Source organism: Emys orbicularis, chromosome 14, assembly GCF_028017835.1.
Source record: "Emys orbicularis isolate rEmyOrb1 chromosome 14, rEmyOrb1.hap1, whole genome shotgun sequence".
In the NCBI taxonomy this organism is placed as follows: domain Eukaryota; kingdom Metazoa; phylum Chordata; order Testudines; family Emydidae; genus Emys; species Emys orbicularis.
The window spans coordinates 26,046,267-26,069,966 of NC_088696.1; the positions used below are offsets into that span (position 1 = coordinate 26,046,267).

Sequence of the window (23,700 nt, forward strand, 5' to 3'; positions counted from 1 at the left end):
TGTTTTAAAGAAAGTCACACCAGTGAACTGATGGAAGTCACTTAATCACTTGGATTCAGAGACTGTTGAAGTGATAATCTCACTTTTAACAGCAGTAGCTTCTTCTGCCGGTGTAGAAAGAATATTTTCTGCCTTTGGACTAATTCATTCCAAATTGAGAAATCGTTTGGGACCTGAAAAAGCAGGAAAGCTTGTTTTTCTTTTCCAGATTATGAACAAACAGGAAAATGAAGGTGAAGACGACTGAATTAACTGCAGAAACCAATATTTTAAGTTTCTCATGTTGACCTGGCTGACATAGTTAATTTTTGTTTTTGTTTTTTAAATATTTCATTTAACTATTTTAGTTAAAATCAATTTTAACAAAAACAAACCTGATTTTAAAAAACTTGAATGTTTAACTAAATTCAAAAATTCATATGCTTGTTTTGTTAAAATATTATATGTTTGCTGTTGAAGAAAAAAATCCAGAATACATAACATTGCTGTTTTAGTTAAATAAAACAATTTAAATGTCTGTCTGGTGATATTCTCCTCCTAATACAGCATGGCAAGAAAATCCTCCAAATATTAATGATTAACCTGTTGAATTGGAGATAGTTCACCTCCCAATGACTTCATAAATATCTGCTTCAATTACCTTTGGTAAATTAAAATTTTCTGATATAGCTGTAAAACTAATCTGAAAAGTTTTCAAAATAAATCACTTTAAAAATGTATAGTGCGTACCTTCTAAAAATGAAACCTACATCTATCTCTGAGTTGTGAAGAATATGTATTAAGGTTATAAGAACCAACAAAAATGCACTTTTATATAGAAATCCATGATCAAATCGAGTCTTCCTGACTAGTGATTTAAATCAATCTGATTTAAATCAAATCCACCCTGTCCAGGAGGTATCCCACAGTGCTCCACTGTGACCACTCTGGAGAGCACTTTCAACTGCACGTCAACCAGGTACACGGGAAATGGCTACTCCTCTGTTAAAGGCCTGGGAACTTTTGAATTTTCATTTCCTGTTTGATCAGCGTGGCGAGCTCGCCAGCACAGCTGATCGTGGAGACTCAAGGCTGCAAACATGCTCCAGCATGGAGTACACAGGAGGTGGTGGAGGTTATTGTTGTGTGGGGAGAAGAGTCTGTGCAGGCAGAGCTCCGATCCAGCAGAAGAAATGCTGACATCTATGCCAAGATTGCACAGGGCATGGGGGAAAAGGGCTACACCAGGGACATGCAGCAGTGCAGTATGAAAATAAAAGAGCTTCGGCAAGTGTACCAGAAGACAAGGGAGGCGAACAGTCATTCTGGTTCTGCCCCACAGACATGCTGCTTTTATGAGGAGCTGCATGTGATTCTCAGCGGCAACCCCACCACTACCCCAAAACGCGCCATGAATACCTCCCAGAAGCACTGGGTGACGTCGAGCAACAACGAGGAGGACATTGTTACAAGGAAGAGGAGGAGGAGGAGAATGTGAGGCAGGCAGGCAGAGTATCCATTCTCCCCAACAGCCAAGAACTGTTTTTAACCCTGGAGCCCATCCCTTCAAAGGGCCAGTTGTCAGCAGAGCATGATGCCGGGGAAGGCAACTCTGTTGAGTACACATTTCCAATCAAACTGTAGGGGTTTACATGCTATTATTTTTTATGTTTAATCGGGACAAAAAATTAGGTGTAGTGGGTATCGGTGGCCACTCCAGCTATACAGAAGGTGCTCTCCAAACAAGACTGTTTATGTGCACAGGGATGGCCCGGGAATCCTCCATGAAGATCTTTAAGACGCTTTCATGGAGGTACTCTGCAATCCTTTGCAGAAGGTTTCTGGGAAGAGGCTGCCTCATTTCGTCCACCACGGTAGGACACTTTCTGGCGCCACTCCAATATTAACTCTGCGGGCATCATTGCAGCACACAGCATTGCAGCATAAGGACCAGGTCTGTACCCAGACGCTTGTAGCATCTGCTCCCTTGCCAACTCTGTTACCCTCAGGAGAGTGATATTGCATAGGGTCACCTAGGGGAAACGGGGGGAAGTTTTCAATGCCAATCCTTAAACCACAAACAATTCAACAAGTAATACGCCCCCCGTTTGGTGAAATCTGCGTCACACAACCACGTTTTCCCAAATGTGCCATGGTTGTGGTTGGAAGGGATCACTGTGTATTGCAAGCAGCATTGAAAAAAAGGGGGAGGTGACGGCTTCCTGTTTGTCTCCCTTTCCCCCCTCCAACCCAATGCCACTTTTGTAAGAAAAAAAACACAAAACAAAAAAAACTATTTGGGGAGCTTTACACTGGTGCCTGTCCTCAAGATCATCCAGGTTGCTGGGGGAAAGGGAGCTTTTCTCAAGTTACAACATGTGATCCCAAGGATGTCTTCACAAAAGCAGCAGCACAAGACCTCTCGCCCATTCCTTGTGGCCTTACCGTGGCTGGAGCAGCAAACCGACTCTTGCAATAGCCAGCAGTTGTGATTACGTTGTGACTTGCAGTGAAGTGTATTGAGGGGTGGGGTTTTTTATAAAAAAAAATTAACCTTGCACCAGAAACAATGTATGCACGGTCAATGCTACCATTGTGTTCTGCATTCCTTGCAGCTGAAACCTTGTCCGTCGGCGCATCCTCCACACTCAGACAGAGACTTTCCCAGATTAGAAGGTGGAAAAAGAAGACTCGGGAGGACATGTTCAATGAGTTAATGCGTGCCTCCGAGAGTGACCAGATGGATCTCAGAGCATGGAGGATTATATTGTCTGAGAACCTGAATATGGACAGGGGGGAGAGGAAAGCATGCAGGGAACAAGAGCGTGCCATGGAGGAAGAGATGCTGTGGATTATGAAGGAGCAGTCAGACATGTTGAGGCATCTGGTTGCAGTTCAGGAAAGGCAGCTGGATGCTAGAGTCCCTCTGCAGCCTATGCTGAACCTGTTGCCATCATCGCCCAGTTCTACATCCTCCTCCCCCAAAATGTCCTATGGGGAGGGGGCGAAGTTCAGTATTGCTTGCACTCAACACCAGGGCAGGGTACAAGGACCAGAAGGTGCACATTCTCACACCTTTGATTGTTATTGCAGTGCATCGGTAAGCAAGCTTTCCTTGTTTCTCCCCCCACTGTTTTATCAGCACTTTTGCCCCAGGTTATCTTACTTTTCTTTGCTGTCCCTGTGTGTTTGTGTGCATAATAAAACTTAACGGATTGAGGAGAAAAGGCTCTTTATTCATTCAAAACACCATGGTTGGTGGGGGTTGAGATTACAGGGAAGAAAATGTGATGGAGGAAACAGTTTGGTAAGAAACAACACAGATAAGTGTCACATTGCTCTGGCTCATTGCTGGCTTTCAAAGGCTCATGGAGACGCAGAGCCCCTCAATGTTCTCTCTTCTTACTGGCCTGGTGTCTGGCTGCTCAAAATTGGCTGCCAAGCGATCTGCCTCAACCCTTCTTCCCAGCAGAAACTTTTCTCCTTTTGTTTCACAGATATTATGGCTCACACAGCAGGCAGCAATAACAATGGGGATATTGCTTTCATTGAAATCTAATCTAGTCAGCAAACAGTGCCAGTGACCTTTTAAACATCCAAAGGCACATTCCACCACCATTCTGCACTTGCTCAGCCTATGGTCGAACCAGTCCTTACTGCTGTCCAGGCTGCTTATGTACGGCTTCATGAGCCATGGGAGCAAGAGGTAGGTAGGGTCTCCCAGGATCACGATTGGCATTTCAACATCCCCAATGGTTATTTTGCAGTCTGGAAAGAAAGTCCCTGCTTACAGCTTTCTGAACAGACCGGAGTTCCTAAAGACGCGCACATCATGCACCTTTCCTGACCATCCCATATTGATGTCGGTGAAATGGCCCCCATGATCCACCAACGCTTGCAACACCATTGAGAAGTACCCCTTTCGGTTTATTTACTCTTTGGCAAGGTGGTCTGTTGCCAAGATAGGGATATGCGTTCCATCTATCACCCCACTGCAGTTAGGGAACCCCATCATGGCAAAACCATCCACTATGTCCTGGATGTTTCCCAGAGTCACTACTCTTCTTAGCAGAAGTCTGTTGATGGCCTTGCAAACTTGGATCACAGCAGATCCCCCGGTAGATTTACCCACTCCAAAATGATGCCCCACTGACCGGTAGCAGTCTGGCGTTGCAAGCTTCCATAGAGCTATTGCCACTCACTTCTCCACTGTCAGAGCAGCTCCCATTTTAGTATTGCTGCACTTCAGGGCTGGGGAAAGTTCCAGTTCCTGGAAAGTGGCCTTACGCCTTTGAAAGTTCTGCAGCCACTGCTTGTTATCCCATAGCTGCACAACAATGCAGTCTCACCAGTCAGTGCTTGTTTCCTGGGCCCAGAAACGGCGCTCAACCATGTCAAGGTGATGCGTGACTGTCGCCAGCAACTGCGAATTGCTCCACTCTGTTTCTTCCAGCAGGGCTGCTTGTTTGGCATCACATTGTTCTGTACGGCAGCTCCTGTATTGGCTGTGTAAATACTGCAGGATAAGGCACGAGGTGTTTGTAATGCTCACAACAATAGTGTACAGCTGAGTGGGGTCCATGCTTATCGTGCTATGGCGTCCGCGTGGGTAACCCAGGCTTACGGAAAAAGGCGCGAAAAAGGCTGATTGTTTGCTACTGATTTCCTAGAGGAGGGAGGTAAGTGCATCATGGGAGGCTAACGCCATGTTCCTATAACCACCCACGCCAATGTTCTGGTCCCATAAGGCATTGCAAGCCCAACCCAAAATTCCACTCAGCTAGGTGCACTGTGGGATAGCTATCCACAGTGCAGTGCCCCGTGTGTCGATACAAGCCCTGCTAGTGAGGATGCACTCCGCTGACACAATGAGCGTAGTGTGGACATGCAAGATTGACTTGCTTAAATTGGAGGGTCAATGTCGACTTACATGAAGTCAAATTAACTTTGTAGTGTAGACATGGCCTTTGGCTATGTCTGTGCAGCCTGCAGAAGCTAGCCTCCCAGAGCTGAACAGACTTGGGCTCATGCTACTGTGCTAAAAATAATTGTGTAGATTATTGCAGTTTGGGCTCTGAAGACTCCAGCGTGGGGAGTAAGTAGGCTTCGGAGCCTGAGCTCCAGCCCAAGCTTCAATTTTAAAGTGCTGTCTACATAACTAGTTATAGAGTGTTAGCATAAGCCTCACAATGCGAAGTCTGTCAACTTGCAATGGGAAGCATGCTGCCATATGCTGTATAGACAAACCCTTAAAGGGAGCCTAGAAAACAAGTGGAGGAGGAGACCGTGTGGAAGGGAAATAACATTTTGTTTGTTGGGGACTTTTAGAAGTTTGGGATTTTGTAAGCTGGTTTGTGACTTGTCTGTAGGCCTAAGCCACATCTCCAGCCCTGACCTGTGTGTGGAGGGCTGAGGAGCCCTACCTTGGGGAAGGAGAGAGAGTCTGCAGCAGCACCATACGTGGCCCACAATGGCTGCTCTGAATTGACCACACCCTATTACAGTGTGTGTCTATTGCTGTGACCAGAAATTCAATCCTGGACCTGAGAAACCTTCTCACTGAAAGGATTGGTTTGGATGACTCAGCATGTTGTGTCAAAAAAAATCAGTCAAATTCCTGAACTGCTGTAGAGGTTGAGATTAAGTTTAGAGAACAAAGGAAATAGCTAGCTAGACCTGGTTGAGGGAGCACAGGGGCTCAAAGGAAGAGAATATCAGCAAAGGAAACTATTTTAACCTGTCTGAGCAATGGAAGAGACCCACCCAGGGAAGGGGACTGGTGAGCATTCTCTTTGCTTTTAGGACGTGTTTTTTTCTGAGCACCCAGTGCTCCATTTGAAATCAGTGAGATCTATACATACACTGCATCTGAAAATCAAGATGTAAGTGTCTGGGACCCTATTGCTATATGCAATGGGACTGGTATTCTGACACTTGGGGAAAATCAAGGTCACAGACATGGGGCCTGATCAGAGATCAATGGAAAGACTCCCGGTGGCTTCCATGCACTTTGGATCAAGCCCATGGAGACTGCTGCTCAGTTATGTTTCAACTTTAAGTTTTGTAGCTTCTGGCTCATTCATGCTTATTTACAGCTTAACTTTCCCCTGCAGTTCTTGTACATGGGCATTATGTATACCACGAAAGTGTAAGTTCCAAATATAGGATATTGGGGTTAGTTTTCAATGGCTATTAACTTAATGCAACAAACAGTCAAATGAAAGGCAGAGGCTATTTAATGCTTTTTCCATTATTATAAGTTATTCATGCTAATCTCCAGTGGGAAACTAGAGCTCCTAATAAACTAACTACCAATATCCTATATTTTATTATTATGATTTTTCCCATAAGGTAGCTCAAACTAGGTGGGAGGGATAGCTCAGTGATTTGAGCATTGGCCTGCTAAACCCAGCATTGTGAGTTTAATCCTTGAGGGGGCCACTTAGAGATCTGGAGCAAAATCAGTACTTGGTCCTGCTAGTGAAGGCGGGGGGCTGGACTCGATGACCTTTTGGGGTCCCTTCCAGTTCTATGAGATAGGTATATCTCTGTATAAAGTGATTAAAGAGGGCTCCCTATCTCCAGTGCTAACAAGTGTGAAATGAAGAACTGGAGGCAGTTGATTAAATTGTCCTCGCTCCTAGAAAGTTCTCCAGAAATGGAAACTGAGGTGGAGTCTAAAAAAGAAACATCTATCTATATATCTACTCCCATCATCATAGTACTTGAGTGCCTTGCACGTATTTAAAAATTAAAATAATAATTTTAACCTGAAGAGAGAAGGCCAAAACTATAAACAAACAGCAATTTTGTCTTATTGATAGCAATAGTTGAATTATTTAACCTTCAAAAAAAGAAACTAACTGTGAGAGACTACTTAATTACCTATGAAAGCATCTGTATCCCCAGATTTTAGAGACATTTAAACACCAGTTAATTGGTTCCTACAGTCAGTGTCCTGTGTATTCCGCCATTCCACGGCTGCAGAATTTGCCATGGAATGCACTCCCTTCTTCAGAATCTAAGCTTTAATTTTAAAAAAAGATATTTCCAATCCTTTTGATTGCAAAGAAAACCTTGAAATTATGTAATGAATGTAAACCCGTGCAGAGTTGTCTGCATGAGTCCAGACAACCTAAAATAATAACTCTAAGTCGTATTCATCTCAGTAAGATATTAACCACTCTACCTAAGGATCACATTTAAAATGACTTAACTATTTCACTGATGACCTTTATAGCAGACCTGCCTAACGTCATTCAAGAAGTCTGTGTTAGAGCCTGAACTTAGCACCCGGACCTAAACATTAATTATCAGGCTGTCCCACATTCTCCTTTTATGTTCTATTTCCCCAACAGAACACTTACCATACAATCTCCAACATACTAAAAATAGAAAGAAATTGTCTCCTCTATTAGGTACAGTTTCGCTTACATTGTTTTGTTTGTGATATTAATATTATTTTACATGTATACTTATATATATATATATATGCTTCAAATATACTTCACATTTATAATTATTGCATTAATAATATTAATTGTTTTAATTACCTGTAGTTGATGAGTTACAAGAACTACTGTTTTTCCTTTAAGGGCCTCTTTTATGCATTTCTCAAAAATGTATTTTCCAACATGTGCATCAACTGCTGATAGGGGGTCGTCCAACAAGTAAATGTCTCTATTGGCATAAACAGCACGAGCTAAGCTGATTCTTTGCTTCTGGCCTCCAGAAAGGTTGAGACCTCTTTCACCTATCTTTAAATGGGAAAAGATGACTGCATGAGTTTATTGGTAATAATTGTTTGATTTTTTTTATATATACATATAATAATAGGTCTATAGTAAAGGTTGCACAAAACTTTGCATTATAAGACCCTGTTTTCAGTTGCTTATAACTTTGCCAAGTCAGGCAAGCTAAGAGCAGGAAAGAAGGCAGGATCTGGGGAGGAGGGGCTATAGAACCAGAAGGGAACAGGGAGAGGCTGGCAGGGACAGCTCAGAAGGATCTGTAACCATTAAAGCTCACTCTCCTACAGAAACTGGAATTGAACCCATTATTCCTGAGTCTCAAAATTCCCTTACTGTCTAGTAAATAGCTGTAAAATCTACTGGCAAAGTGTGTCTATCTCTTCGAGTGGCAGGTCCACATAGAAGATAACCGCTTTCTGCTGCTATCAATTACAGTAACTCCTCACTTAACGTTGTAGTTATGTTCCTGAAAAATGAGACTTTAAGCTAAACGATGTTAAGCGAATCCAATTTCCTCATAAGAATTAATGTAAATGGTGGGGTTAGGTTCCAGGGAATTTTTTTTTACCAGACAAAAGACTATATATATACACACAGTATACGTTTTAAACAATTTAATACTGTGCACAGCAATGATGATTGTGAAGCTTGGTTGAACAAGACCCCATTCTAAGTACATTGCCTTTAAAAAGATCAGGAAGTTGAGACAGCAGCTACGGCCAGCAAGCTCTTTCCCCCTGAGCCCTGTCATGTCCCCACTCTGCCCTATATGGAGAAGGGGTAAGCGGGGGGCATGAGTATGGGGGAGGGGGACACCCTGACATTAGCCCCCCTCTTCTCCCCCCCCCCCCCCCGCACAGCAAGCAGGAGACTCCCCGGAGCAGCTCCAGGGCAGAGGGCAGGAGCAGCACAGGGCAGTGGGTGGAGGGACAACTGAACTGCCTGCAATTGATAGCCTGCTGGGCGGCTGCCGCACAGGGAACTTAGGGGAGTGGGGAGCTGATAGGGGGGCTGCCGGTCCACCCTGGTTCCAAGCCCCCACCAGCTAGTCCAATGGGCTGCTCTTTCTGCAAGCAGTGGACAAAGCAGGCGGCTGCTAAACAACGTTATAAGGGAGCATTGCGCAACTTTAAATGAGCACGTTCTCTAATTGATCAGCAATGTAACAACGAAACAATGTTAACCGGGATGACTTTAAGTGAGGAGTTACTGTACTCTATTAACGCAAGTCATAGAGGACTGTGCTGCAGATCTAAAGGTCCCAACAATACTGAACCACAGGGATGGGCACAGGCTCAATATGGTTCCATATGAATAAATATTTACTGTTTCAGTTTTTAAGTTTTTAAAGAAACTTAGGAAACTACATCTAAAAACATAATTAAAAGAATGTGCAGGTTGCAAAGTCATCCCCTCAAATGGTAGGGAATGCCAGAATTCAGGTTGCCTGTGCAACCTTCGTTCATCCTCCTTGTGCACGTGCTTCATGATCGTCTTTAACTACATGATCACATCCTATTTCTTCCACAGGACCTCTGTCTAACTTATTGATTTCCCCTGCCACTGCTGTCTGTAGGATTTCTGCTTCATTTGTTGCAGTTCTTGGAAGGTGTGTAATTAATGAGAAAGGATTGTCTTGTGGTTAAAGTAGCTAAATACCATCCTGGAAAATTTTATTCTATCCCTGCCTCTGCCACAGATTTCCTGTGTGATGAAAGGCAGGTCATGTAAACGAAAATTTTAACAGGTGATCACTGTGTTCCTCATATTCTCAGTACCCAGTGTGAGACTTCTGTGATCTGATTTTCAGAAATGCTCAATGCTAACCACTACAACTAATGTCAATGGGAGCTCTGCTCTGAACATATAAAGTACCATAAAATGCGAAGCATTCTAAAAAATCAGACCCTACGTTTTTCAAGTTGAGGACCCAAAATCAGTTGACACCCGCTCTTCTAAAATCTTTGCATGCAGAACTTCTATAGACCTCAAAAGTAGTTCTGTACACAGATGGCATGTAAGATCAGGTCCATAAATAGAAGCTGACTTGTTCTTTAGTTCTGAAAAAAGGACCAGACTCTTCCAACAAGTTTTTGGTTAAAATTATTAAAATTACTGTGATAGTTATTATTACAGAAGAGCTCATTAAAAATCTAACCTCACTGCAACAAAATATCAATATGCTATAAAAAGAACAAATAGGCTTTAAAGGGTTGTAATTGTAGGTGCATTCCCCCTAAAGCCCAGTGCCTCCGGAACTTCCTGCTGTGCCAAACAGCTTTAAGCCAACCAGAAAGTGGGTCATTGATTTAAAAACACAACCTAGCCTTAAATTGGAATATGCTTTATGTTCCTAGTTAAGTTTTTAATAAAAAAAATTAAACTAACAAGCTGGCCAGACCATGAGGAAAGCATTGTTGAATCAAATGATTGCAGCACCCTTAAAATTAGGTTGAAATATTTAATGTCAACTCAGAGAGGCATGTAGTATGATAGAATGCAAAACAGATAATAAAAAGGGCAGCTTTAAATGAGTTTAGCATTGCATCCACTTAATTCTCACCAGCTTGTTCAGATAAAAGGGTTGAGTGAAAGATGAGAGACATAGAAAGGGGAAGAAGAGGACTAGTAGCCCTAAAAAGGGAAGACCACACAGTGTCAGTAAAATTATGATTACAGTAAAGATAATTCTCTAGTAAAGATGGGCGTTACCTGGACTCAAGTGACCCTGAATCTTGTGAATTTCCCCATCGAAGCCAGATCTAAACTTCGTGGAGTGTACCCATTTCTACTTTCTAATAACTTTAGTTCTCTGATCCTTCACCCTGTTAGGTCCAGGAATCGATTAAATGAAAATTCCTAGAAGGGTCGAGCATTCCTCTAGTGGAATGAATTCTGACAGGAAGGAGCATTAAACTGATGAACCTCTCTGTGTAGTAGTCCAAAGATACCACAGGACCACTTTATATGGAAAAGAATAACAGGAGGTTCTGATAAGAAATTGCAACATAGTATCTTAATTTTAATTAGTACCTTTCAAATACAAGGTATATCAAAGCACTTTACAGTAATGGATCAGATACTGATAGTGCAGTGGTTAGGCAAATATGACAACCATTGTACACTTAATAATACCTCATACACAGTTTGAATCTGTTTCACTGACAGTTAGCTGGATCAGTAGAGTTACCTTTTACTTTTTAAAAGGTGCCATGGATTCTATAACTTCCACAGGAACAGCCACCAGATATGGAAAAAGGAATACGATTTAACACAATCTCAAGGTCCCCACCTTTAACAATACTCTAGCCTCAACACTGCATGAGAGCATTAATGTTAGCGTGAACCCAAATCTTGATGTGGAACTTGAACCTATGCCTTTCTTAACCCCTTTTTTTTTTTTTTTTTTTTTAAATGGAGATATCCCATCTCCTAGAACTGGAAGGGACCTTGAAAGGTCATTGAGTCCAGCCCCCTGCCTTCACTAGCAGGACCAAGTACTGATTTTGCCCCAGATCCCTAAGTGGCCCCCCTCAAGGATTGAACTCACAACCCTGGGTTTAGCAGGCCAATGCTCAAACCACTGAGCTATCCCTCCTCCCCAAAACCCTGAAATACAAGTGCAAGGTGCAATCAAGTGAGTCCCACTAAGACATACATATAAGACATACATATAAAGAAATTTTCTACAGCAGCTTATAAAAGAAATTTTTAAGGTGTCAAGCAGTTCAGAGCCCAAGAAGGAGGAGAAGGTGAATGAGGTCAGGTGGTACTGTTTCTGTTCCCTGATTGGATCACGTCAGTGACTAATCAGAACAGTGTAAACTGTGAATATTAATCAATTATACAACTTGAAATCCATGCTGTTTGGCTAATTGGTAAGTTGAGTTAGCTATATCTGTTGAACACACAATTCACAATTTGTGCAGTTTTTGTAATATTTGCAGTTTGTATTTTGAATCTGCAGATAAGACTGCAAACTGTAATTTGCAGACCAAGACAATTGTGACTAATTTCAAATAATGAATACATTTGAAAATTTCATGATCTGTTCCCAGATAGCAAGCAAACAGAAGAAAATGCAAAATCCATCAGTTAAACTATTACAATTTTTTGATCATCAATACTATCAGTATTAGTTTTATGGACCAAAACAAGAACATTTTAGAAAAGTGACTGACGAAAGAGAGATAAGGAGGGAAGCTTTCATTTCAGAAAGGAAATCTGTGTTATCTAAACCTTATTTCTTAACTTTTTCAGGTTGGCAACCCCTTATTTGAAGTCAAGATTTTCACGAGCCCCTTACATTTTTGATAAAAGTAAGTTTTATTTTTAAATATCAACTATAAGCTTATATAATTTATTTGTGTGTGTATTTCAGGAGGTTGACAGCGAATACTTGACCTTGAAGTGTAAAGGTGTATAGCGAGTAGGGAAGAGAGGTTTTCTTTGTTTTAGATTGTAATAAAAATGTCAATGCCTTGTGACCCTCCTAATTGCTTTCCATGACCCTCCTGGGTGTTGCAACTCACCAGTTGAGAAATATTGATCTAAACATTCAGGGTCAGAGTCTCAGTTGCTGTAACTTGATATAGCTCCATTGACTTCAGTTTACACAGTTGAGTCGGGAATCAGTTATAAATGACTGGCAAACAGTAATTACAGAGATGCACAGGAACATTGTCTCTGCAGTGAAACAGCTCAGGGAATACTACCATTCTCCCAAATCTGTTTCCAGAAGATAATGGCTTCTTTGTATATTTAAAGACCTGGAGTGAACCCTTCTATGTTCGTTCAGCTAGTATGTCTTTGTTTCCTTGTCTGTGAGGACATGAACCCATTTTCCTTACAGGACTTGAGAGCTAGGTGCACAGATATTTATATACAACTTCATCTCCAGAGGATAGTGTACAAGAGATATGTTACGAAAGGCTCTGAGTAGTAAATTCTCACCCATTTTGGGAATAATCTGTCACAAATGTGACCTGCAATTGATGAAGACAACATAAAAAGAAAGTCAAATTGGACTCTAAGGCCCACTAACAAATAATGCTTGACAGGATAGTTGACAAACAGTAATAGGTGAATTGTAATATTTTTGGGGCCATTGTGCTCTGAGAATGTTCTACAAAGAAGATATCTTTTAGCCTTGGTAACAGATCCAGTACAGGAAGTCTAGAAACCACACAGACAAACTATTGAAAGTATTTGAAGAGGTGGGTGTTATTGCATTGAATTATAGAACTACCACAGTAGAAATCTGTAAAATAAATACATACAATGAATTATCAGTCATCCTTTTTTCTGCTGGAGGATGCTTTTCAGGGTTATGTCAGCTGTTAAGAATGTTTACATAAAACAGATATTTCTCCTATAACACAACTTTGATTTTTTTCATTTAATAAAAAAGAGATGTCACTTGGGTTTTTATTTCTTTTCTTTTCTTTAAGCAGAAGCATAACATTATTTTATGTCCATTAAGGCTTTTTTGAAGATTAGGGCCAGATTTAAATCCTGATGAGGTCAAGGTGAGTTTTTCAATTGACTTCAGCAGGCTTTAGTTTAGGACGCAAGAGCAACACCTAGATAGCATGGTTGATAGTTGAGAGTGCTCCTCACCCAGGTAGTAGGAATATGTATGCATATAATGGTAGCAGATAGATAGGCTATTACTGCTGCCCATCACCCTGTATACTCTGTGGCAAACTGGATCTCTGGATTATGCAGAAGCACTCTGGTGTCACAGACTGGAACTTCTATGGCAGCTTCATTTAAACATTAAAAATACAGGGTTTTATTTAAGCAAATATGAATAATACAAAGAATACAGTGGCCCCTGTATTTATTTTTATATTAAATTCATTTATTTTATGCTGGTCTGGATGAAAAGAGGCGGGAGATAAATCAATAATCCTTCCCTGTCCCCTTTGCTCTTTGTCTCTTTTCTGCTTTCATATGGGCCATAAAATTTGTGTGCTAGGAATAGTGCAGTTAATATGTGGGAATATGAGTACTGTGGGGTATTTTCTCTTTTGTGATGTATAATACTTTTGTACGTGTTTTATATGTTGGCACCTAGAACTTGTTTGGTTTGTTATAAAAAAAAATGAAAAAGTTTAATAAATAAAAATACTTTATGCAGCCCCCACATTTTCAGTTTTCAGTATGTTGCAGATTTTTGAATTGACAACACAGAACTACTTTGTAGAAGCTGTTGGAGGAAGCTGGATAGGAGCTTGGCAGTTTGATGGGGCTCAATTAGAATATTTTTTTACTCCTAGGAGAGTGGAGCCGTAAGCTTTGGGTTGTGGGATAATCACACTACCAAGATGTATTCAGCTTGTCTGCAATCTTAGAAAGACCATGCTGCATGATTTACATTCAGTTCATATTTGTAAAATTTCTTTTGTGCAACCATAGAACTAGAAATAATTTTTTAAAAAATATTTTGAAATCCCCTTTCTCTAAAACTTTAAAACAAATGTCCAGGGGAAAAAATCTAGCCTGGGATTTGGTGTGGAATGTGAAATTTTTTGGGGGTGTGTGTAAATCAGAGTGAAAGTGGGTTGAAAATTGGACATAATGGGACTCTATTGTCAACTTTTTTCTATGGAGAGTTTAACAGCTCTCCATAATATGTGCCAATATTTTACTAGATTGCATAATGATACTTACTTCAGTCAAATCTCCATAAGGAAGAGTTTCCATATCTGACTTCAGACTGCACACATGGATTGCATAATTGTACCTAAAGAATGAATGTTCAGAATTGTTTAATTTCTAAAAATCTATTATTTTCTTCAGCACAAAATCTAATGCATTTTGAGTTACCCTAGCATCTTTGTTGCAAATACATTGATTTGAACCATAATTCAGTGACCATGGCTATCATTCATTCATTCAGATCCAGCCCTTTCCCCCCTGTTTTCTGTGTGTACAAGTTACAGTTATATCATACTGTGACACAGTTGCCTTTGAAATTCTTATACAATATCATCATATGAGCAGATATACAGTGTTGTACTCTACAACCTCCAATTGAGACCAAGAGCATCAACTCTGCAATTCCAGCCTCACATACAAATCCAAAAATGTAGGAATTTGAGATTAGATTTGAGATTATTTTGGATTTCTCAACCCTGAACCACAGTTGCTTGCTATAGGTTGAGCCTTTTGACCAACCAAATACTGAACCTGATTCTCATTTACATTAAAGAGTTTTTATACCACTTTGTCAGTGTAAAGAGGCCTTACTTTATTAGTAGTATTATAATGTATTTGAAGTGTGTGGCACCCAGAGGCTCTACCCCATTGTGCTCGGCTGTGTACAAACATAATAAGGACATGGTCCCTGCCCTGAAGAGTTTACAGTCTAAAAGGGCATAAATTTGCATTGATGGCCACATTAGGGCACCTTTACACTGCAGTGTAAATGAAAGACAGGTTCTGAATGTTTAAAACTTTGTACTGTAAAACAAGAAGGATAAAGTGCAATCTTATATACAATCTACACATGCAAAATTTCTTCTTCTTTCTGGAGCGGATAGGCTAGGTGTCTACCTACCAGAACTGGTCTCAGATATTAAAAGGAATTGTTCTTTTACTACTGTAAGATTATATTGCAAATATTAATCTTATGCTCTTCTTTTATTCCATATTTTGCAAAGAATGACTAACATTTCATTTATCAGCCCTGTTTCTGTGAGCAGTAGTCCATATCAGTTGCACCAAATGCCTTATAAAACATTATTTAGTTCCTACCAAATTTATGTAGTGGCTATATGTTCAGAATCTTCTGGTTCTCCTGGAAGAAAATACCTACTGTATTAAGGTCTTGCAGTTGTTGCATCCCAATGTTGTTTTACAGGGCCTATACCTCACCGTCTCACCTTTTTTCAGAACCCTTTATTGTAAACATGCCATGGGGAATTTGAACCAAATTTCAGCTACTAATTCATATGTTTGTGAAACGATCTCCAATTTGTATTTTGTGTTTGTATGCTGGTTTCTTAGGAAATTTGGGGAAACAAACACCAGAAACCCTGTTTTTCTTCCCTACGTAGCGCACATTTGCTGCACCCTGATGGTGCCTGAGCAGTAACATTGTGACATCAGCGGTAATCAGACATCCATCACTCACTCCCTCCAGTTCAGTTGCATACTTAAGGAGAGTCACTAGTGCCTTGGTTGTCATGGCAACTGCTGCCTGTGATAACTGATTTACCTCAGACAACCCTGACATTATTACAGTGAAGGAGCCCAGGAGGAATTGGAATGAAGGCTGACTGTGCTCTTTTGGACTTGTCCTGTGGCAAGTTACACTGTTTATTTTCAAAGGGTAATCGTTACTTTTCTCAGATACAAAATTACTTTTCATGCATATTGTTTACATGCTTCTTTCAAATTGGAGGTTGAGACTTTATGAATACCTCCAGCTTTTTTAAAAACATGGGAAATTATAGGTCTGAATCCCTACTCAGTTTTCACTGTCAGACAATTTTAAAAAGTCATTTAGAAGTTGTAGTAAAACTGAAGTTTAATTACCAAAAAACATGTTCTGACTACAGATTAATTTAATTCCTTTCAATATATTGGTCAACATGGTATTGAGTGTTGAAATATGGAACTTCACAAAGATAAGAATGGCAACCAGATATATATTGAAGAAAGCTAATATGCAAGTGCTTTACTTAAATAGTACAGGGGGCCGAATTAAAGGTTGCATGGGCAACAATCGATCTGGCATTTCCAAACTTTCATAATCTTTTAATCCTATTTAGTCTTTAACCCTGTACTTGTTAATGATTTTATGGTTTAGTTTATTGATGTCTGACCTAAACTAATGGTAAAAGAAGGTTTTTTTGTTTAATTTGTGTATATTCTTAGAATACTTATTGCCTTTTAACTACATGTAACTCTTCATAATCTAAAACCAGTATTCTTTGGAGCCATTTTCAGGAACTGGTAAATGGAGTTTAAGAAGAACCATAGAATTTGATATGCTGCTTCAAAAATTGCTGTAATATATGAATACCATAAGAAATGGCTATTAAATGTCTTTTTCTGATATTCCTATGTCTATATGTTTTGATAAAATAGCTACTAAACTATTTAAGGAAATTAACTTCTTGAATTTTTAAATACAAACCATATGTCTGGGATGTCTAATGGAAACATTTATCTGAAATAGATAAATTTATAGACAGGCAAATTCATTCCATTTCCCACATGGCTCAACTTCACGAATTGGCAGGTTGAAGACAATAGCAGGTATTGAGCAAAATGAACATCTGACAAGCATGGCTGCTCACCAGCATCTAGCCAGATTTGGCAGGTTAGACACTGGAACAAGTCCTTTTTAAAAAAAAAAAATAAGCACAGGGATTCTCTATCTATTGTCCATAAAAGTATGGCTGAACAAGGTTGGAACTAGAGTTATTAGCAATACAAAGGTAGCTTTTGTTAGTACTTAGGGATGGGAACTTGCTGGTTTTATGCAATGCTGCATTGATAAGTAGCAGGAATGCAGAGGAAAGTTTATGGATATTTACAGGAGCTCTTTATTTTGTACATTTTTCAATATTTCTTTGGTTTGAAGTCTCCTAATTTAGTTAATTTGTTCCCATTTTGGATTTAAAAAGCCTCCTCTCACATATTAAAGTGACCTGTTGTGTGATATGTGTGGCCCATGTGAATATAAAGGAGAGAGGCATGTGCATCAGGTGTGTAACAGGTTGTCCTGCCCCTTTAAGGGCCAGAGGCCTGGGGCAGCCAGCCATGTTCACTATTCAAATGCAGCTGTGAAGGAAATAGGTGTTCCCTATTAAAGAGCTGCAAAACAGTGGGACAGCTGAGAGAATCTGCAGGAAGGGACAGCCTAGTACAGTAGTACCAGAAGAAGGGATATTCCCGGGGGGAAGCCCTGCTAATTGTGGTTGGGTAGAAAGCCCCAGCTGGAAGTTTTGTTTTCCTTTTGTGACTTGTTTGGACAAAAAAATGGAACCAGGAGGGAAGGGCTAAAAGCTGATTTGGGCATGGCTGATGATTTCCCAGGCTGGTGAGTGAAACTGCAAGGACACAGAAGGGTTTCTGCAGCCTGCATGACCAGAAAGGGAAGGACATGTGCAGCCCATGTGGCTGTAAAAAGAGAGGGGTGTGTGCACCTTGGTAGGCATATTCAATGTGTTCTAAGTCTATGTACAAAGCACAACATATATATGGCAGTGTCACGCTACATGAACTAAAATAAAACCCATTTTCCTGTAGTCTCAGTCCAAAGCCAGAAGAACATAGGGACTGCTTCCTCCCTAGGGAGTAGAAAAAGACAGGGCTGGCCTTACCATGAGGTGAACTGAGGCAGCCGCCTCAGGTGCCAGACTGTGGGGTGGTGCCACTAGGACCCAGAGGGTAGAAAATTGTGTCTGCTGCTGGTGCATCTGTATTCTCTCTGCTCTAGATGCACAGAGATGGTGGAGTGCTGTGCTGGAGGCAGGAGGGCACAAGAGACATAACAGGCAGGCAGGAAAAAGGGTGAGAGGGAATAACAGAAAGCAGCAGGAGCTGCAGGGAGAGAGAGGGGAGAAGCCTCTTATGTACCTCTCTAGCACCCCCAGGAGCCTGGACTGAATAACACCAGCTTCTCAGGGAGCTTCCTGTTTCCTGCTGCTTCCCTGAACCCATTTGAGGAGAACAGGCAGTCAACTGAAGTAATAGGAGCCAGTTAGGCCCTTAAGACGCTGATATCTTCCCTCACTCAGGCCCTGCTACCAGCCTGATTATTTGTCCCCTTCAATTCAGTGTTGAGAGCCACTATAGCTGGCACAGAACAGCAGTCATGAGTGAAAGAAAAAAACGCCTCTCTGGGGCAGCATTCAGAAAAAGAAAGAAAGCAAAGGAAGCTTTTCTATCTAAGCAGGAAGGAGCTCTCCTGAGATACATAGACACAAATGTTCACGGTGAGCCTTCCGGCCCCAGTGAGGATGTGAGTGGTGAGGAGATGCCTGATCTTCCAGTTAGTCAGAGTGCAGGTGACCTGGCAGCTACTGCACCATCCATATCTCCATCTCAAATGGATGTAACCATGCACATTCCTGAAGAAAAGTGTAGATCAAAGAAGAGTGTGGTGGAAGCGCAAGAAACAGCTGCTGCTGAGTTTAGTTCCTTAAGTCTAGATGATCCAGGACTGTGGACCCACTTGAGCAGTAGCCTGAGGGACTTCCTTCTACTGCATGGGCCACAGCAAGTGAAAAACTGTTCCCCAAGGACAATGAAAATAGAAGTTTCCATCCAACACATTACTGGTGTGAAATCCCCAATGGTGACAAAGTGGAGAGGCCATGGCTTGTGTACTCAAAAACCCAGAATGCTGCATACTGTTTTTGTTGCAAACTCTTCCAGCCACATTGGGTTCTACAGGAACAAAGGACTGTAAAATCTGGCTAGAAATCTGGCATGCCATGAGAAGGCAGCAAATCACCAGAGAGCATTCCATAGGTGGAAAAAGCTTGAGATGAGACTAAGGTTAAAGGCCACCATAGATGATCAGCATCAAGAGAAGATTGCATCAGTCTCTCTTAACTGGCAAAATGTTCTGAAAAGGCTCATTGCTTGCTACCCAAAACCCTAGCACTGCGTGGCACTTCAGATCAGCTGTATGTGCCAAACAACGGAAACTTCCTTAAAAGTTCCACTTCCTAGACCCCACAGTACAAATAAGTGATGGTCATGTTAACACCACCCTATACCGAAAACCCACTGACCGCTATGCCTACCTTCATGCCTCCAGCTTCCACCCCGGATGTGGAGGCTCTCTACACAAACATCCCACACACAGATGGAATACAAGCTGTCAGGAGCAGCATCCCTGATGATGACACAGCACAACTTGTTGCTGAGCTCTGTGACTTTATCCTCACGCACAATTATTTCAAATTTGGTGACAATATATACCTCCAGACCAGTGGCACCGCCATGGGCACCCGCATGGCCCCACAATATGCCAACATTTTTATGGCTGACCTGGAACAACGCTTCCTCAGCTCTCGTCCACTCACGCCCCTCCTCTACCTACGCTACATTGACGACATCTTCATCATTTGGACCCCTGGGAAGGAGACTCTGGAAGAATTCCACCACGATTTCAACAGCTTCCACCCCACCATCAACCTCAGCCTGGACCAATCTACACGGGAGGTCCACTTCCTAGACCCCACAGTACAAATAAGTGATGGTCACGTTAACACCACGCTATACCGAAAACCCACCGACCACTACGCCTACCTTCATGCCTCCAGCTTCCACCCCGGACACACCACACGATCCATCGTCTACAGCCAAGCACTGAGGTACAATCGCATCTGCTCCAACCCCTCAGACAGAGACCAACACCTACAAGATCTTCACCAAGCATTCTCAAAACTACTATACCCACACAAGGAAATAAGGAAACAAATCAACAGAGCCAGACGTGTATCCAGAAGCCTCCTGCTACAAGACAAGCCCAAGAAATAAACCAACAGAACTCCACTGGCCATCACCTACAGTCCTCAGCTTAAACCTCTCCAACGCATCATCAGTGATCTACAACCCATCCTGGACAATGATCCCTCACTTTCACAGACCTTGGGAGGCAGGCCAGTCCTCGCCCACAGACAACCTGCCAACCTTAAGCATATTCTCACCAGCAACCACACACCACACCATAACAACTCTAACTCAGGAACCAATCCATGCAACAAACCTCGATGCCAACTCTGCCCACATATCTACACCAGCAACACCATCACAGGACCTAACCAGATCAGCTACAACATCACCGGTTCATTCACCTGCACATCCACCAATGTTATATATGCCATCATGTGCCAGCAATGCCCCTCTGCTATGTACATTGGCCAAACTTTTCCTTAAAATTGTGGAGCTGATGGCCGAGTTTGATGCTGTACTCCAGGAGCATCTAAGAAGAGTCACAGCCCAAGAAATGTACACACGCCACTACCTTGGAAAAACAATTCAAAATGAGATCATACAGTTACTGGCAACAAAAGTCAAACAGAAGATTGTGGCAGATCTGAAGTCAGCAAGATATTACTCTGTTATTCTGGACTGCACACCTGACATCAGCTATACGGAACAAATGACTTTAATGGTGCGTTTTGTAACAACAACAGAACCTAGTGAAAATGTCCCTGCAATGGTGACTGTCAGAGAGCATTTTCTAGAATTTATTGACATTGATGATACTTCAGGGCTGGTATGACAAATGTGCTTCTTAAAAAGCTGGAAGATATGGGAATTGCGATAGCTGACATGAGAGGTCAGGGCTACGATAATGGTGCCAACATGAGAGGAAAGAACAGAGGAGTGGAGACATGGATCTGAGAGTTAAACCCTCGAACTTTTTTTGTCCCATGCAGTTCTCATTCATTGAACTTGGTGGTGAGTGATGCAGCATCAGCTTCTAGTGAGGCTGCTGAATTTTTTAATGGAATTCAAAGCATTTATGTATTTTTCTCTGCATCAACTCATTGATGGCAAATTTTGAAGCAACATCTGGGAACATCCTCTCTGACACTGAAACCACTGAGTGCCACATGATGGGAAAGTTGAGTGGAGGCGATAAAGCCTATCAAACACCAAATTGGGAAGATAGCATTATCCTCCAGAATGGCAACTAGGGCAACATCTATGACAGGAACTGTTCATGGGAGAACAGTGGCAGAGGGAAATGAAATCACCAGAAACATAAATAACTTCACATTTCTTTGTGGCTTAGTGTTGTGGCATGGCATACTGTTTGAAATAAATGTTGTAAGCAAGAGAGTCCAAGGTGTTGACCTTGATATATCTGGAGCAATGGAACAACTGGACAAAGCAAAGTCATACCTACAGTCTTACCGGTCAGATGAGGGATTTAAAACATTCTGAAGAGTGCACAGAAGTTGGCAGAGGAACTTCACACTGAAGCCTTTTTCCCACCCATTCAAGAATACAAGAGTCACCGAAGAAGACGACATTTTTATTACGAGGCACGGGATAATCCCATAAAAGACTCCAAACAACAATTCAAAGTTGAATTCTTTAACCAGGTGCTAGATTGTGCAATACAGTCAGTTGAAGAATGTTTCATGCAGCTCAAGGAACACAGCAGTATATTTGGGATGTTGTATGATATTCCAAAACTCCTCACTATACCTGAAGAAGAGCTACACCAGCAATGCAGGGCACTAGAGGCAGTGTTGACACATGATGATATGCGCCATATTGATGCGAGTGATTTAGGTGATGAACTAAAAGGCCTTTCAAGATACATTTCAGCAGGATCAACTCCAAAGGCTGTTCTGAAATGTATGTGCACAAATAAGATGACCACCCTCTTTCCAAATACTTTTGTTGCTCTGCGCATACTTCTAACACTTCCCTGTAACAGTTGCCAGTGGAGAACGCAGCTTCTCCAAGCTGAAGTTAATAAAAACACATCTATGCTCCACAATGACACAGGAGAGGCTGGTCGGCCTTGCAACCATCTCAGTAGAGCATGAGCTGGCCCAGACTGTGGACCTTCAGGAAGCAGTTCAAATCTTTGCAACCAAGAAGGCACGGAAAGCACCACTTTGATTATTCAAACAGATAAAAATGCCAGTGTTTACAATGCAGACAAGAAAAGTTCCATTTGCTGTTCAGGCATTTGAAAGTTAAGTGTTACTTAAAATTTTTGAACAAGGCATTTTAAGTTGTTAGTTCTCCTCTGTTGGGGAAGGTAGCAGAGCAGTACCATGAGAGGAGTAGAACAGGAAGAAGGCAGAATTGAGACTTTTCAAAGTTTTGGCCCAAGCGAGGGGGCATGGGGCCATCATTTGAGCTCCCCTCCTCAGGTGCCAAAATGTTGTGGATCGGCCCTGAAAAAAGAGGTGAAAACTTGACCTTGCCCATATCACGAGCTCATAGTGTAGGACCCAGTGGGTACTGGGGAATATGCTGCACTCACAGAAGGGTGTATTCCCCTTGCACATCAGAAGTGCTAAAAGGCATTCTACTTCACTACGGCAGAATGTTTCCTAGTGCTTCCCCTGGAATGGTGCACCTCCCACTCATGCCGGGAATCGCTGTGCCTTTAAGGCACAAATGAGTCCTGAGGCCCAGATTTTTAAAGGTATTTAGGTATTGCTATGCTCACCATTGTAGGGTCTAAGTTCCATTTTCAAAAGTGTCTAGGCCAGGCATGATTTCAATGGAAGTTAGGCAATTAGGTGCTTTTGAAAATCCTACTTGGCATCTATCTGCATCTTTAGGCACCTAAATACCTTCAAAAAACTGGCCATTAGGCACTTTGGAGCCTAAGTCCAATTGACTTTGTGAATGGAATCATTTAGGGCCTTGCAAGGTAGAGTGCAGCAGTGCCAAAATATCTTTTAAAATCTGGGCCTAAGTAACTAGATGAGCTTTACACCATGTCCTGAAGATAAACAGAATAATACTGACAGACCAATTGGTTGGTATCCCCTTAAATAGTTGGGGGGGGGGGCCTAGTGGACCTGCCTGTCTTCTACTGCAGGAGACACCTAACACATCAGCAGCATATATATGTACTAGGCCTTGCATGTTTGATTATAGGTAGTAAATATAGTTATATGGACCCCCACTCTGCCCTTGTGGTTTCCTCTTAGTCTTAATGTTGCGTAGAGAGCAAAGACTCAACACCAATGGAGAAAGTGAATTCCATACATTTCCTAGTTGTTTATAACTAATTAAAAAAAAACCTTTTAAATAGTCTCACAAAACACTGACTGCACTGCATCAGTTAATAATATGAGAACTTATGAACTGCTGCTTTTGATTTCTGGGGATATTTCTGTTATTTAGCTTATGGCAAATTTAACACACGTATTTTCTTCTGAGTTTTAGTCACATGCTATTGAAGCTGAAATTTGAACACATGGTACATGACAACAGGAGTAAAGTGATGATTTAA

The 23,700-nt window shown here is 41.6% G+C and overlaps 1 protein-coding gene across 1 annotated transcript in view; it reads right to left on the reverse strand.

Moving 5' to 3' along the window:
* The window catches only part of LOC135888660 (ATP-binding cassette sub-family C member 12-like), a 100,585-nt gene that overhangs the window by 39,286 nt on the left and 37,599 nt on the right, over positions 1–23,700 (reverse strand). The window contains exons 13-14 of the mRNA XM_065416394.1: positions 14,406–14,478; positions 7,533–7,736 (exon numbers count right to left, since the gene is read on the reverse strand). Coding sequence (XP_065272466.1) covers positions 7,533–7,736; positions 14,406–14,478 — 277 coding nt within the window. The remainder of the gene's footprint in view (positions 1–7,532; positions 7,737–14,405; positions 14,479–23,700) is intronic.